The sequence below is a fragment of the Oryza glaberrima genome, chromosome 2 (assembly GCF_000147395.1).
Source record: "Oryza glaberrima chromosome 2, OglaRS2, whole genome shotgun sequence".
NCBI classification, from domain to species: Eukaryota; Viridiplantae; Streptophyta; class Magnoliopsida; order Poales; family Poaceae; genus Oryza; species Oryza glaberrima.
The window spans coordinates 4,082,120-4,098,718 of record NC_068327.1 but is presented as its reverse complement, the minus strand read 5'-3'; the positions used below and the strand labels follow the sequence as shown (position 1 = coordinate 4,098,718).

At 39.0% G+C, this 16,599-nt stretch overlaps 1 protein-coding gene across 1 annotated transcript; it reads left to right on the top strand.

Moving 5' to 3' along the window:
- Window positions 1–8,364: 8,364 nt before the first annotated feature.
- On the top strand, window positions 8,365–16,028 carry LOC127764438 (very-long-chain aldehyde decarbonylase GL1-2). The gene is made up of 11 exons (XM_052289319.1): window positions 8,365–8,580; window positions 8,705–8,928; window positions 9,573–9,826; window positions 10,706–10,925; window positions 11,463–11,584; window positions 12,006–12,262; window positions 12,955–13,062; window positions 13,961–14,167; window positions 14,329–14,439; window positions 14,927–15,100; window positions 15,274–16,028. Exons 1-11 carry the CDS (start codon window positions 8,527–8,529, stop codon window positions 15,427–15,429), a joined length of 1,887 nt encoding a protein of 628 aa, XP_052145279.1. The 5' UTR covers window positions 8,365–8,526; the 3' UTR covers window positions 15,430–16,028.
- The last annotated feature ends 571 nt before the right edge of the window (window positions 16,029–16,599 follow it).

Genomic DNA, 16,599 nt, shown 5'->3' with positions numbered 1-16,599 from the left:
TATTGCGCGCAGATCAAAAGGACACGTGTACGTCTGGTCCATGTTGTTTTTTTGGCGACAAGGCCTCGTGGATATGCATCGATCTGGCAGAGCAACGCTAAGCTAGCTAGCCTGTCAGCGAGCAAACACCATGCATATGAAAACGGACAGATCAAAACAAATCCATCCATCGTGTAATGTTGTTACTGAACCTGTGAAGAATCACAGAAATTACAGTACATGCGCGCAGCCAAATCCATTACTGGACGGTCAGCGAGTCAGCTGGGCAGCATTATTCGTCCCCTTTCATGAGAATCGATAGATCTCTCTAGCTAAATCTAGCTGTTCACCATCTCATCCTCGATCAACGCCAGTGTACCTACCCGTCAAGGGTATCTCTCTCTAACACTATCCACTATCCAGCTAGCATTATCGGTATAGTCGCGTCCTTGTTGCCTTATTTAAATCATTATAAAAAAGATTGTGTTCAGCTGCATTGGATATAAGCATGCGACGCACCCATAAATAATAGTGTAACCAAATAGAAAAAAATATTTTAGTGTTATCAAATTTTAATAAGATAATTAAACTATGGTTGAGTAGTATTTGGTTTGATATCTTATCAAACTTTGATAGAAATTTTGAGAGTAGGAAGCTAGTTTCGGAATTACCAAAATTTAATTAGTATTTGTTGGTAATATAATGTTATATATGCATGCATGTTTAGTTTGTTGGTTTATAAGAGCATGTACAATAGCAGACTATAAGTCAGCTATAAATATATTTTAAAGAGATAAAAGAAGAGAGAGAAGAGCAGCGGGCTACAGATTTATAGCCAGCTGTATCACGGACTTCAAGACGTAATGTGAATATGATGGATGAGACCATATATTAATAGTGTAGTAAGCCTCTATCGTATGAATTGGCTATTACATTGGCTATAGATGATTTGGAGCTAGTAGTTGACTATACTATTAAACTTGCTCTAAGTTTTCATTATCGCAGCGCAGTAGCTAGCGCATTTGATCAAGGTCGGAAATTTAAAAAGATTGGATTTTGTAACGAAGTGAATAAGCCCTTAGTCACTATATAGTGTAATATAGTTCCAAAAATATATATATGTTTATTTGTGTTTAATATTTTGAGTAACAGTTTCTGAGAATCTCAAGGAGCTAACAATTAAACACTGCATCTTACTTCTACCTTGCACTTTATTCTGTAGAATATATAACCACAACTTTTTAGCATCTAAATAAAAAGTTAAACAGTTTAGGAAAGCTTAAAAAAAGCTATAGCTATCAAAATCTCACTAAATATGACTACAATGTCAGATGGCTCAGGCAGCCGGCGAGCTGGTCGACGATATACCGTTGGTGAGCAAGCTAGCTAGCTTAGCTCGCCGACATCGTATGCATGGGTACTCGGTAGATCATTCATGGCGAGACAGCGGTACGCAACGCCCCGGTGCTCACCCACACACGTTTTGACTAGCTAGCATGCATGTTGAATCCTACTTTGTTGACGGCTTGACGTACGCGCATATATGCATGGGTACATGGGGTTGACAGTTGAGACGACCAACATCGACACGTTAATTACTCTCTCTACCCACGTCCCTCCTGCAGCTTATTATGCTTCCCAACCACTAAGGCTCTTTTTAGATCCTCTAAAATGGTAAAAGTTTTATTATTTTATAGCACTTTTTACTATTTTGGATCTAAACACTAGTAGTAAAAGTTAGTAATTTGGCATTTGACATTTGCTAATCCATAGTAGCAAATTATGCCAAAAAGTGCTTTGGGACCACTCCCTCTCTCCTTCTCTCTCTCACTTTAGTGCTAAAATGGCAAAACTTTAACATGCATCTAAACACCAACTAGTAATTTTACAATACCAAAACTTTTGTCACCAAAATTTTTGCCATTTACCATTTGACATTCCAAATGGATCTAAACATGCCCTAAAACGTATACTAGTGGCAAATAGATATTCTCCTCATTTATCTACTATACTATGCTGTGCTAATTAAGACAAAAGAAAACTAAACATGTATTGTGCCACATCGTTCGCAAAACAAGAACCATTGAATCATTTGCATGCGTCGTCTCGCAATCATCCAATAGATATTATACATCGACAGCTATTATTTTTCGTTGATTATGAGGTAACTCAATATTTATACATCACTTACTATCATTGTGTTTAGTTTCAAAATAATTCTTCAAATTTCTAACTTTTTCATCACATCAAAACTTTCCTACACACAAACTTTCAACTTTTCCGTCACATCATTCCAATTTCAACCAAACTTTTAATTTTGGTGTGAACTAAACACAGCCTATATTAGTGTAGTACTCCACTATACTGTTTATAGTGCTTTGACAATGATGTGCTTCTGCCTGGCCTGTGGATTTTTTTTTCCCGCCGTTTTATACATGTCGTACGTCTAAATAGCTATCACGAAAATTAATTTCTCTTAACAAAACAGATAAATATGTAAGTTAAACTAGAAACACAAAACAACAAATTTGACCGCGAATAACGATTTGCAGTAAAATTTATTTATTTTTGTTTGAATTTGCACGACGAACGAGTAATTACCACAGTTGCATCTTGAACCATTTTTTCACTTTACACCGAATATACACTTTCACTTTGGGTTATCTCGTTGCCGACGAACTTGCACCAAGTAGATGGCGTTGGAGGATTTCGTCAGGGAGCTCGCCTGTCTCCACAACCAGGGCTTTCCTTGGAAGCCGTTTTTTGTTTTCTCATATATAGACGATCTGACAGCTGGGCCATTGGTCCAAACCAAACCCAAAAAAATGAGTAAACAAGGTTGGTCAAAAGTGAAAAAAATGTGCAAGAGAGTTCAAGGCGAAACCTTTGGCAAATTAAGAAAACTAATCCAATATGCAGTTAATTTACTCTTTTTGGCGTTTCTACTCTCCAAATTGAATTTGAATCATTTGTTGAGTGACATATCATATATCGACATGCCTTATTAAAGTTTTCTAGACTTTTTAATGAATTTTTAAACGACATGGGAAAACGAGAAGATAAAGTAGTAGTATGAAAGTGCTCTGTTCGGCTACACCACAATGTACCCCTTATTGCTGCAGCAACAAACACATAGTACTGTTCGGATTGGCTACACTACAATTGAAACAAGTGCAACCGAACATAGTCATAGATAGTTCAGATTAATTTTACTAGTCTACCTTCCATTATCTATAAAAAAAATAAAGAGCAACGTAGAATTACTCTTTTAGTAGCAGTATAACAAACGGCACATGGAAAGAGCTCCGTGAATGATCCGGCGGCAGGCAGGGAGGCAGAGGCAGACTCAGGGGGCCAGCGAAGAGCCAACTGCTCTCATGCACAAATGCACAACACCTATCTATCACTTCATTCATTGCCGGCCTGTACTTGCAACCTGTGTACTCCTGCAACAATGGCAGCACTAGGACTACACTACTTCTCTCCGTCGTCCTCGCCGTCGTGCCGTTTATTAATTGATTGCTAGTGCTACGACTCCTAACTTTGCAATCAATTCTCGACCCACCGGCGCCCAAACAGGCACCAACCAAACGAAAGCTAAGTTGCTACAGCCGCTGTTTCGGGAGCTGCAGATTCTGATAAGCCGCTTACGATTTAGTATTACCTACCAATGGCCCGTACAGATTACGCGGCTAGTATTATTATATTTTCTCTCATATAATAGCATATATGTTTTCTCATTATATTATTCAAATATATTAAAATTTTATATTTAAACATAATTTTAAATTTTACAATAACTTTACAAAACTACTAATGTGTCATATTCATATTGTATTTTATATACGTGTTAGTTATTAATTATTTTTAATATCAAATTTTAGTTATTTGTAAATTATATATATTCCTATATGGAATCTAGACTCGTCTTTTAATATTTATTTTTAATTCCGAATTTTCTGTAAATTGTATTTCTATATAGACTCTATGCTCTTCTTCCAATATTATTTATGTTTATTTCTGAATTTTTATTATTTCTAATTGTATTTCTATGTGGGCTCTAAACTCATCTTTCAATATTCTTTAATTTTTAATTTCGAATTTCAGTTACTTCTAAGTTGTATTCCTATATTGACTTTAAACTCTTCTTCCCATGTTTTTCTTAATTTCGAATTTTAGTTATTTGTAAATTGTATATTTATACGGAGTCTACACTCTACTTTTAATTTTATTATGTTTATTCCAAATTTTAGTTAGTTTTAAATTCCTATATGGACTCTATTCTCTACTTCTAATATTCCTTGTTTTTAATTCCGAATTTCTATTTTTTTCTTAATTGTATTTTGATATGGACTCTATACTCTACTTCTAATATTCCTTATTTTTAATTCCGAATTTCAGTTATTTCCTAATTGTATTTCTATATGGACTCTAGTCTCCTCTTCTAATATTTCTTATTTTCTAATTCCGAATTTCAACTATTTCTAAATTGTATTCCTATATGGACTCTGTTTTTTCTTTTTCTCCGACTAATGTGGGAATTTCTAAGCCATGAGAGCGAACGTGGAGGCTCCTTTTTCTATTCCTTTAATAATATAATAGATTAGCCGACCAATGGAAATAAAAAAAAGCTAGGATTTTCAATCTCTAAGTTAGTTCATTTTTATATTCTATACTATATTAATTCTTAGAATTTTTCAATAACATAAACTACATAGGGAGAATGATTTGAGAGCAACTGCCATAAGTTGACCATATCCTCCAACATTTAGCTAAGGTGGCTGTTCTTTCTATTGAAGATGAAAACAAGGTTAGGACACGAAAAACAATGAAGTCATTCACGTATAATTAATTAAGTTTTAATTATTATAAATTTAGAATAATTTAAAATATTTTTTATATAAAGTTTTCGCACAGAATACACTTAGTTGTTTAAAAAACGTGGTACAAAAATCAAGATAAAAATTACTACTATGGCCAAGTTTAGTTCCAAATTTTTTTTTCAAACTTCTAACTTTTTTATCGCATCAAAACTTTCCTACACACAAACTTCCAACTTTTTCGTCACATCGTTTCAATTTCAACCAAACTTCCAATTTTAACGTTAACTAAGGCTGTGTTTAGTTAATGAAATTGAAGAGAAGTTTGGGGAAAGTTGGTAATTTGGAAAAAAAAAGTTAGGAGTTTATGTGAATAGGAAAGTTTTAGATGTGATGTGATATGATGGAAAGTTGGAAGTTTAGAGAAGTTTGGTATTAACTAAACAGGGCCTAAACACACCCTATGATAGGCAGAAAATAAACAGTGTACCACGCATGCATATCACATCATCATATCCGTCCAAAAAGAAGCAGACACAGATCGGGGCCGTCCATTCGACGTGCTACTAGTATGCCGTACAGCTCGTCAACGGCGGCATTTAATTAAGGCTGACGCGTGGCTGTTGCTGCAACATGCACGAATGCAACAGGCCAGCACCCTACTGCTGCCTGCCTGAATCCTGAAATCTGTTCTGAGCCCTGAAAAAAATCTGGCACGAGTCATGACGCCGCATGCATGCATTGGATTGGATTGGATTGGATTGGATTGATTGATCGATCATGGTTGCATGATTGGATAGGTCCATACGACAATTCCGGTATTAATTTTGACAATTTGACCTTTTTAAAAAACTAATTTTACAAATGAATCGCCGTCAAAACTTATTTCAAAAGTGACCCTTTTTTCAGCGCTAAATCGTGTGGCGCTGAACTTACACACTTCAGTACCACGTCACCTAGTGCTGAATGTCGTGCCATCGTGGATGGAAGGCTGAGTCAGCGTGCCAACGTATATTCAGCGCCACGCTATTTAGCGCTGAGGTATGTAAGTTCAGTGCCACGCTATTTGGTGCTGAACAAAATAGTCATTTTTGAAATAAGTATTGGCGGCGGTTTATTTGTAAAATTAGTTTTTACAAAGAGTCAAATTATCAAAATTAATGGCAATTCAGGCTGGTTATGGTGTGCATGTGTTCAAGGTGGTATGGTGGTGTGAGGGGATAAATTGTTACTATATCAAATTCGTGTCAAGAGTTTTATATGAGAGAAAGGCTACAACATCTCTAGCCAACTATATGGTCTGTTTGGGGGAGTTTCTAGTTATTGCAGCTTCTCCTAGAATCAGAAGCTCCCACAAACAGTCTAGCTTTTAGTCCAGATTATGAGAAGCTGTAGTTGTAGAATTTAGAAAATGAACTAGAAGCCAGAAACCAGGAAACTCGGCTTTTCCAGATTCTAAGAAGCTGACTACCAACCAATTGCTTCTTAAAATCTTAAGCTCCCCCAAACAGGCCCATAGTATCCTCATTTTTTCACCTATACTTATACTTATTATTGATCAAAATTTAAATTTTTAAGCTTAAATCTGAAGTTAATTTTGAAATTTTTATCCTTATTTTTAGCCTTTGCTTTTAGATCGTTAAGAACATGTATATAAAATTTTTATTCATAAAATATTTTTCATTTGCAAATATGTCTTTTTGCTTTTTCCTCCAATACTTCAACAATAAGCTTTATGAGAAAAATAACATGGCTATGCATTAATAGTGTCCATATGTATATGGCTATTATTTTAGTTTCATAATTATTTACGTTTTAATATAATCTTACATGCCAATACATGATTAATTGAGGTAACTATTTCTATTTTACCCGTATTAAATCAACCAAAATATCATACCATACGGCCCATTAATGAAGTTGAATAGCCATGCACTACAGTACTCAAAGCATTGATATTGAAAACAACAATACCATTAAGATAGTACTACTCCCTGTGGTTTTATTTATTTGACATTCATTAGTTCATTTTTAAACTACTAACAAATTGCTCCACAGGGAAGGAGAGAGTAATTAACTACACAGGGGCAAATTCGACATAAAACCTTCTCAGAAATGTTCAAACGCCAGGAATTATATATCATCCACAAAACACATTTGCTATAGCTATATCATTCATTTTGGGACTTTGGGACACTTTGGGTGTACTATATATTAAATTGGTTATAAATAACGTGACAAATGTTAGTTATAGCTATCAGTTATCTATACCATCGAAGTTACTCTTGATCTGTGTACTGGTACTACTAGTATTATGTTGTCAAGAACAGGAGGAGAGAAGTATACTCCATCTGCATTTAGAGCACGTACAATAGCAGGCTATTAGCCAGCTATAGCACGGACTCCAAGACACACTGTGTGTATAACAGGTGGGACCATATATTAATAGTACAGTAAGCAACTATTGTATAAATTGGCTTTTAGATTGGCTATAGATGAATTAGAGCCAGTAGTGGACTGTACAATTAGACTTGCTCTTAGTAGCATTGTCTGGCCGGCCCGGCGCAGGTGTCAAAATCTCCCCTAGCTGGTGGTGTGTGTGCATCGGTTTGGCATGCACTTACTAGTTAATGTTTGTGTTTATGGACAGTTAGTTTGCAGTTGCAAAATGGCACATACCGTTCTCAGAGTTGGTCCTCAAAAAGAGGAAAAATGATATTAATGGGAGTAACACATGTACTCCTATCTATCGTCTACCTGATATGCAAACACGCGTTTTAATTTGCATGTTTCCATATTGTAAGAATTTAACGCAATGGACATGGTCAATTATAGCACAGTAATATTTCTAGCTGGACCGGTATACCATTTGCATCTGCCATTACCTACTTGCTCCGACTAGTATAGTAGAAGATATACTAACATTCATCATGAATCATGTATTCAATCCTTTTTTAAAGATAGTGGATAATAATTATACACAGTCAAAATATAAATACCTCTTTGGTTTAGATTATTAAGTGGATTATTGATCCAGATTATTCACTTGATTACAGAGATAAACTAAATATTTTAAGAAAAAAGTAAACTAGGCAAATAGTTAAAAATGACTGGTCTAAAGCAATAGGAGTACGATAGAATATTTTTTTAAAAAAAAGGGACGTAATTTTCTAAGCGTAAAACAAATGATGCATTAAAAAAACCCGATGAATAAGCTGGAAATTAAGACCACGGCGCGGTAGATCAATAGATGCACCAAATCAGTTTCTTGGACAACCGTTCGGTCTATTACGCAATAGGAGTATATATCTGGTCGTATTTTCCGGCGGATATAGTCATTAATTAATTAGTCCATATATATAGTACATATTTTATCATCATATTGTTTTAATTAATAATCTAGTTAATTAGCCGTCTCCGGAACAAATACCCTAATTACTGTACCTAGGTGGGGGCCAACCCAATATGGCGCATGTAAGTTTCGTCGTCGTCTCCTACACGCGCGTCGTCCCCTTCTTCTCCTTCTCTCGGATCTCTTCTTATAAGTAGAGAGGGAGACGCAGCGTGTGGCATCCAAAGCTCTCTCTCTCTCTCTCTCTCATAGCTAGCTAGAGCATGCAGCTACTAGCTAGCAAGCTTAATTAGCAGCCACACATTAGAGTCACAAAGTGAGAGAGAAGGAAGAGCTTCACAAGCTCGATCGAGAGAGCAAACTAAGCAAGCAGCCATGGCTGCTCCTCCTCTCTCGTCGTGGCCATGGGCAAGCCTCGGCTCGTACAAGGCATGCATATAGTCTCTCTCTTAAGTCGTCAATTAATCTCTCTTTGTTAGTTTCTTCTTCTTCTTCTTCTACCTTATTAAGCTAATTAACGTGTGCGTGGTTAATTAATGGGAGATGGGTGCAGTATGTGTTGTACGGGGCGGTGGTGTGGAAGGTGGCGGAGGAGTGGAGGCAGCAAGGGGCGGCGCCGGTGGGGTCGTGGTGGCTCCACCTGCTGCTGCTGTTCGCCGCCCGCGGGTTCACCTACCAGTTCTGGTTCTCCTACGGCAACATGCTCTTCTTCACCCGCCGCCGCCGCGTCGTCCCCGACTCCGTCGACTTCCGCCAGGTCGACGCCGAATGGGACTGGTACGCCCTTCGCCGTCTCTCTCTCTATCTATCTCATTCTCCTCCGCCGTAGCTAGCTAGTCGCCGGCCGGTCGCCGACGGCGTGCATTTGTGTCCTATTCATTTTTAGATTGATTTTTTTGAGAGGGAGAAAATATGGCTTTGCATCCAAGGCAAGCAGTGGTCACCAAGCCCAGAGACAGTACTGTACCATCCAGTCATCCACTGATAGATCAGATCCCAGCTTCAGCCTTCAGAAGAGTTCAGACAGACAGACGCCATGGCTGCTCTCTTATCTAGAATCATCGTAATTATTACTCATATATGTCACCATTTTTACTGCTTAAACCAGCACCAGCAGTAAAATTAAGAATGAATCTGTTTTATGTAGTCCTCCCTCCCTCCATCCTAAAATAAATATAGTTTTGTATTGTCCTTACCCAACATTTGACCGTTCGTCTTATTTGATTTTTTTAATTATTTTTATTTATTAGATGATAAATATGAATATTACTTTATATGTGACTAATTATTTTATAAAATTTTTAAATAATACGAACGGTTAAATATTAAAAACGAATATCCACGACTACACTTATTTTATAACGGAGATAGCAATATGTGTTTTTCTTTTTCTGATGGGATTATTATGCATATATATGCAGGGATAACTTTCTGCTGCTGCAGACGCTGATAGGGGCAACGTTGGTGGGGAGCCCGGCGGTGGCGCGGCAGCAGCTGCTGCTCCCAAGCCTGAAGCAAGCGTGGGACCCACGCGGGTGGGCCATCGCGCTGCTGCTGCATGTGTTGGTCGCTGAGCCGCTCTTTTACTGGGCCCACCGGGCCCTGCACCGGGCCCCACTCTTCAGCCGCTACCACGCCGCTCACCACCACGCCTCGGTCACCACACCCTTGACAGGTACTCTGCACCTGATACTCATCATGTACTGTACTCCATACCATACTCACCCAACAAAGTTTAGGAGTATAAAAAGGGAGTGTATTTATTCCTATCTATGAACTGTTTGGTGTACCAAATTTGTTTTGAAAATTCTCGTTGGAACTGTGAACCAGTTTATGCATGATGTTTTGTTGTCTTAATGAGTTGCAGCAGATATTTTGAAACTTAATGTTGGTTTTGGGATAGATTTTGAAGTGTTTTATTTGTCGTAGTTTGTTTTTTCTAGCATTGACTTTTAAACAATAAACAATAAAAATATAAAATTTTATGCATAGATTATTCTTTTTTCTGCTTCATTCATACTCCCTCCGTATTTTAATGTGTGACGCCGTTGACTTTTCGACTAACGTTTGACCATTCATTTTATTCAAAATTTTTGTGCGAATATGAAAATATTTATATCATGCTTAAATAACATTTGATGATGAATCTAGTCACAATAAAATAAATGACAATTGCATAAATTTTTTTGAATAAGACGAATGGTCAAACGTTAGATAAAAAGTCAACTACGTCATACATTAAAATATGGAGGTAGTATTTCTACATTGATTAACCCATCAGAGTGGTACAATTTATGCAGATTAAATTAATCGAGACTAGCCTGAAATTTTAATTTTAAAACGTAATTATGAAGTTGATTTTAAGTTTTTTTTATCGTGATCCATATTTTAGCAAGATTTTTTTATATATATTTTAGCATTGTAGATATAAATATTTTATCTATAATTTATTTTTAATTATACGTCTCATACGGTTATACGGTTGTAGCGTTGTAGGAGTACAATTTTGACTGGCTGATGATAAGCTTTTCCTGTGTGTTACGTTGGTCTGCAGCTGGATTTGGGACGCCACTGGAGAGCCTGCTGCTGACGGTGGTGATGGGGGTCCCACTCGCAGGGGCCTTTCTGATGGGGGTAGGGTCCGTGGGCCTGGTCTATGGACACGTCCTTTTGTTTGACTTCTTGAGGTCCATGGGCTACAGTAACGTGGAGGTGATATCCCCTAGGGTCTTCCAGGCTGTTCCTCTTCTCAGATACCTCATCTACACCCCTACGTGAGTGCAAAAATAAAACAATAGTATAATGTATTTGTTTTCTGATAAATACTTCTCTATTCATAACTTTTGGTAAATTGGATTGAAAATTATTTTAGTTGACCACCGATATCTTGTAAATCGTTTGATTCAATTAATGGGAATTATATGCTTATATTTTTTAATAGCTACCAGTTTATTTTTAAAATAGGAGTGATCGGACTAAAACAATGCAAGGTCAAAATTATCAAGTATTGTAAAATGGAGAAAATAAGTAAATTATTTTTGTCTAAGACAGTTAGTTAAATAAATAAATAACTATATAAGGTTGAGATACAAGTAGTTCTAATTATGCTGCACTTCATTGTATGGACAGTGCTGCTATCTGCTTAATTGCATCTGTCATTTGGTCACTATCCTAGTGTTGTTAGCTGTACTGCTAATTGGTTGTTAGAGAAAAGTTGATTAATTAGTCGGTGTTGTATGAAGAGGTGATACAAGTAATTAAAATCGATTTGATTGTTCTAATGCATTATGCATATGGATTTAATTGCGCAGGTACCTGAGCCTGCACCACAGGGAGAAGGACTCAAACTTCTGCCTGTTCATGCCTGTTTTTGATCTCCTGGGGGGCACCCTCAACCACATGTCATGGGAGCTGCAAAAGGAGGTCTACTTAGGTAGGGTGCACGCCTAATTAGGTGCATTTTATTATGCCTTTTGCTTCAAAAACAAGAATTATATTCAGTCAGTGTGCTACAAGACCCATAAGAAACATTAACATTTGGAATTGATTCCTGCAAAATTCCCAAGCCCCAAAAATCTTGAAGATTTTTTACAATTAAAACAAAGAGATTTGGAGGGAGAGACATTGCTCCAGACATTAACATTTAGAATTAATTCATGCAAAATTCCCAAGCCCCAAAAATCTTGAATATTTTTACAATAAAAAAACTTTTTTAAAGAAGAAATTATGAGCGTGCGGGGATTGAACACATGACCTCAAGGGTTGAAATTACAAATCTATTATCATTTCACTATCGAGAGCTTGACGGTTTTATAATAATATTATTTCGCGAAAAATGGCAATTGTTGATGTAGGCAAGAACGATCAGGCGCCGGACTTCGTGTTCCTGGCACACGTGGTGGACATCATGGCGTCGATGCACGTGCCGTTCGTGCTCCGGTCGTGCAGCTCGACGCCGTTCGCCAACCACTTCGTCCTCCTCCCATTTTGGCCGGTCGCCTTCGGCTTCATGCTGCTCATGTGGTGCTGCTCCAAGACCTTCCTCGTCAGCTCCTACCGCCTCCGCGGCAACCTCCACCAGATGTGGACTGTCCCCCGATATGGGTTTCAGGTATAATCACAATAACCCCCCCCCCCCCCCCCCTTTCTCTTCTCGCCTACCTTAATTCCAGAATAATTTAAAATTATATCATATCTCATGTCGATATAACATGAGACAATATTTTAGAATTAGTATGTGATCCCACCGTAAATTTTTCACCCCGTCACATCGAACGTCTAAAGACATGCATGAAGTATTAAATATATGCTTAAAAAATAACTAATTGCATAAATTGCGACTAATTTGCAAGACAGATCATTTAAGCTTAATTGCTCCATGATTTGATAATGTGGTGCTACAGTAAATTCGTCTCGCTGTTCACCGACGGATTCTGTAATTATTTTTTTTATTAGTGCCCGAACACCCCATACGACACACTATATAATACCCGATGTGACACGCCAAAACTTTACGCCCCTGAATTTAAACACCCTCGTACTGACTGTATCGAGAGGACAACTGAGATATCATGGATGGATCATAGGTTGTCCATCAATTAATTGGTAGAGGTGTTGTGGTACCATACTATTCAATGGCACCTCTCTCGCAAGTACTTGTACAGTACAGTAGTGACAACAGTGGTTAATGTGTGGCTTTAACTTTGCAGTCCCTATAGAAAACTGCATGTGATTCGGTTTTGTGTAGGCCATCTGAACTTGTGAATTGATTCTGACATTGGCGCCATGTATGCAAATGCACAGTACTTCATACCGGCGGCGAAGAAAGGCATCAACGAGCAGATCGAGCTGGCCATTCTGCGTGCAGATCGGATGGGCGTCAAGGTGCTCAGCCTCGCCGCTCTCAATAAGGTCAGTTGTTTTACAAAAGATCTGGTTCGTTTCAGCTATTTTTTTCGATTATTATCACGAATTATTTATTTATTTATTTATTCATGTCACCAAGAATACATTTTTTAAATATTTATTTATTAAAACATTTAATTTATGTATATAATCATATAGATAATCCGTTATAATAATAGTCCAATAATTTATGTATATTTAATATTTGCTACCTGTACATGTCTTGTCTCTTCCATGCCTCAACTTTTTTTTCCTTTTCCTTTATCACTTTCTTGCAATGACACAGACACATACATGTCTCTTTCTTTGATCATAATGTGCCGTGTTATGCATATAGTTGAGCAGTATTGGATATACAGCATGTATAATAAGATACTTGTCCATTAACTAGTACAGTATCACTGCTGATGATTCAGTAGGGGTGTTCTGTTTTTCCTCATCTTTCTTCAACTTTCTCCCTGTCATTTTCAAAAGAAAAAAAAGGAAAAAAAAGAGAGAGTATGTGATGTTCATGTCAGTCTCTTTGCTGTTCATGTGTCGCCCATACAGTTGGGCAGCATTGGTTATCTAGCACAGACTACCGGAACCAATTCATCATCATTTATGATGGGCATGTGAAATCCTTAACTGATTCAACGTTGAAATGGCGGCGAAGATGGAAATGCGACCGTGACGCGTGTAATCGGAGTAGATGCAGCGGTGGCTAGCTCATAACTAAAAAATCTGCGTTAATTGTTCAGACAGTTAAAAAGTTCAGGAATTTCATCTGATCAGCACTGTAAACAGAATCTTTAGGCTAGCAATCTAGCATTACTCAAAAATCAAAATGCAGTGCAACGATCTGATCTTAACTGAAACTCTTTGAATCTTCTTATGTTTTGGTTTGGTTTCTTGTTTCTGTCAGAACGAGGCACTGAATGGAGGTGGCACGCTGTTCGTGAACAAGCACCCGGAGCTGAGGGTGAGGGTGGTGCACGGCAACACCCTGACGGCGGCCGTGATCCTCAACGAGATCCCCAGCAACGTCAAGGACGTCTTCCTCACCGGCGCCACCTCCAAGCTCGGCAGAGCCATCGCCCTCTACCTCTGCAGAAAAAAGATCAGAGTCCTGGTTCGTGCTCTGCTGCCTGTCTGAACTCTGAACTGAACCCCAAAAAAGGAGAAAAAAAACTCTCTGTTAATTCACAGCATGATTAGATGAGTATGTTAAACAAGAGGATGATTGCAAGACTGGGATTGATGGTTCTGTGTGCTAATCTTTTTTGGTTTTAGATGTTGACATTGTCGTCGGAGAGGTTTCTGAAGATTCAGAGGGAAGCACCGGCAGAGTTCCAGCAGTACCTCGTGCAGGTCACCAAGTACCAGCCTGCACAAAACTGCAAGGTAATTCACTCGCTGGAATTTCAATAAGACTTTCAGTAATTCAAGGCTGTGTCCATGATGTGATTGTCCACATTTTCTTTCATCAGGTTTTATGCACCAACCAGTTAACCTATAAAACATAGACTTTTGTCAGAGTCATATTGTCCCGCTGACCAATTAACCCAGAAAAAGTTACATTTTTTGTCTCAGTTGTATGCACCGACTGATCACCAAAAGTTTAGTTTAGTGTTTATTTTGGGTCTAGCTATATTTATGGCGCCAAGTTGTATGCACTAGCTAGTTCGACGGAAAAGATGAGGATAATTTTACCATCTAAGAAGGTACCCGAAAGTTACCGTATTTTCTGATGTAAAATTTAGTACTTCCGAATACTAGGTATCTCAAGATACTAAATTTTTTTAATGTAAGATTTAAGTATCCCAGGTTACTTTTTCAAATACCGTAAAATTTATCAGAAGCTAAAGTTGGATGGATGGCGTTGTTGCAGACGTGGCTGGTGGGGAAGTGGCTGTCGCCGAGGGAGCAGAGGTGGGCGCCGGCGGGGACACACTTCCACCAGTTCGTGGTGCCGCCGATCATCGGGTTCCGGCGAGACTGCACCTACGGCAAGCTCGCCGCCATGAGGCTCCCCAAGGACGTCCAGGGCCTCGGCTACTGCGAGGTACTTCCTCCGTTTCATATTACAAGTCACTTTAAATCTATTTTTATAACAAAACTCTTTTTAGGTTCGACTAAATTTATAGAAAAATTTTATCCATTATTATTATATTCTTCTTCTTCTCCGAGTTCGCTGACATGGTCGGCCGGCGATCGCCGGGAAACATATGTGTGCAGTACACGATGGAGCGCGGGGTGGTGCACGCGTGCCACGCCGGCGGCGTGGTGCACTTCCTGGAAGGGTGGGAGCACCACGAGGTGGGCGCCATCGACGTCGACCGGATCGACGTCGTCTGGAAGGCGGCGCTCAAGCACGGCCTCACGCCGGCGTGACCGCCGCCGCCGGAGGCCAGCGGCGAAGCCAACGAGAACGGCCGGCGATCTTGTGGGATTTGGTGTGCTGTAAGATAGAAGAAATGTACGAGAAAAAAACGATTTGCCGTGGGATTTAAATTAATTAAAATTTAATCAAACTCCCTATAGCATCTCTTGGTTTGGAAATAGTCGAGTCATCTCTTGTGGCAGACGGATGGTGGCAAATTCCCCTATTGCTTCTGGCCATCTTTGAAATTAGGAATATAGGCCCCGTTTGGCACAACTCTAGCTCCCAACTCCAACTTACCTAGAGTCGGAGTTGTGCCAAACGGTCTAGATCCACCTTTTTTTGAGTGGAGTTGGCAGAGCTACTCCTAGAAAATAAACTACGGGGGTGGAGCTAGGTTTTTGCGCTCCACAGCTCCACTCCACCCAAAAAAAACCCAATAATATAGTAAAACACATAACTCGTGGTCTTCTTTGCGGCGCAATAATCATTTCAATTTCCATAGGAGCTGTGAAAAAAATGTCAAACAGGACCCGAAAAGAATTGGGCAATGGTAGATTGACCATTGTTAAAATACAGTGAATTGTACGTTCTTCCTCGGCCGCTTAAACTTTGCGTTTAAATTGGTTGGCACATACAGCTTAATCTTGCCACTTCAGAGTTCAGACATCACATGATCAAGAAATGAAAAGCCCACTCTAGAATGGCCCATGATCAACACAATCAAAATTAGTTGGAATAAGTTCACTTTAGGTCCCTCTATTTGTCGCCCAGTCTGATTTTCGTCCATGAACCGCAAAACCGGGTATGACCCGTCCCCCAAATTACGAAAACCGGACAAACGAGGTCCCTTAGCGGTTTTGAGGGTGGTTTTGGCTGACGTGGCACCTACGTGGCTATTTTGACTCGGTCTTCATCTGATGTGGCACTGACGTGGCGCTTACGTGGCAATCCGATACAGAAAAATAATAAAACCCGTGGGCCCCACATGTCAGTCTCACAGAAAAAATAATACAAAGGTGGGACCCACGTGGGCCCCACATGTCAGTCCAACTCATCCCTCCTCTTCTTCCTCCTCTCTCCCCATCTCCCCTCTCTCCATCTCTCTCTCCTCTCCTCTCTCTCCAAGCAACGGCGGCCGCTCCTCTCCCTCCCACCTGCGGGTCGCCGCACGCCGCTCC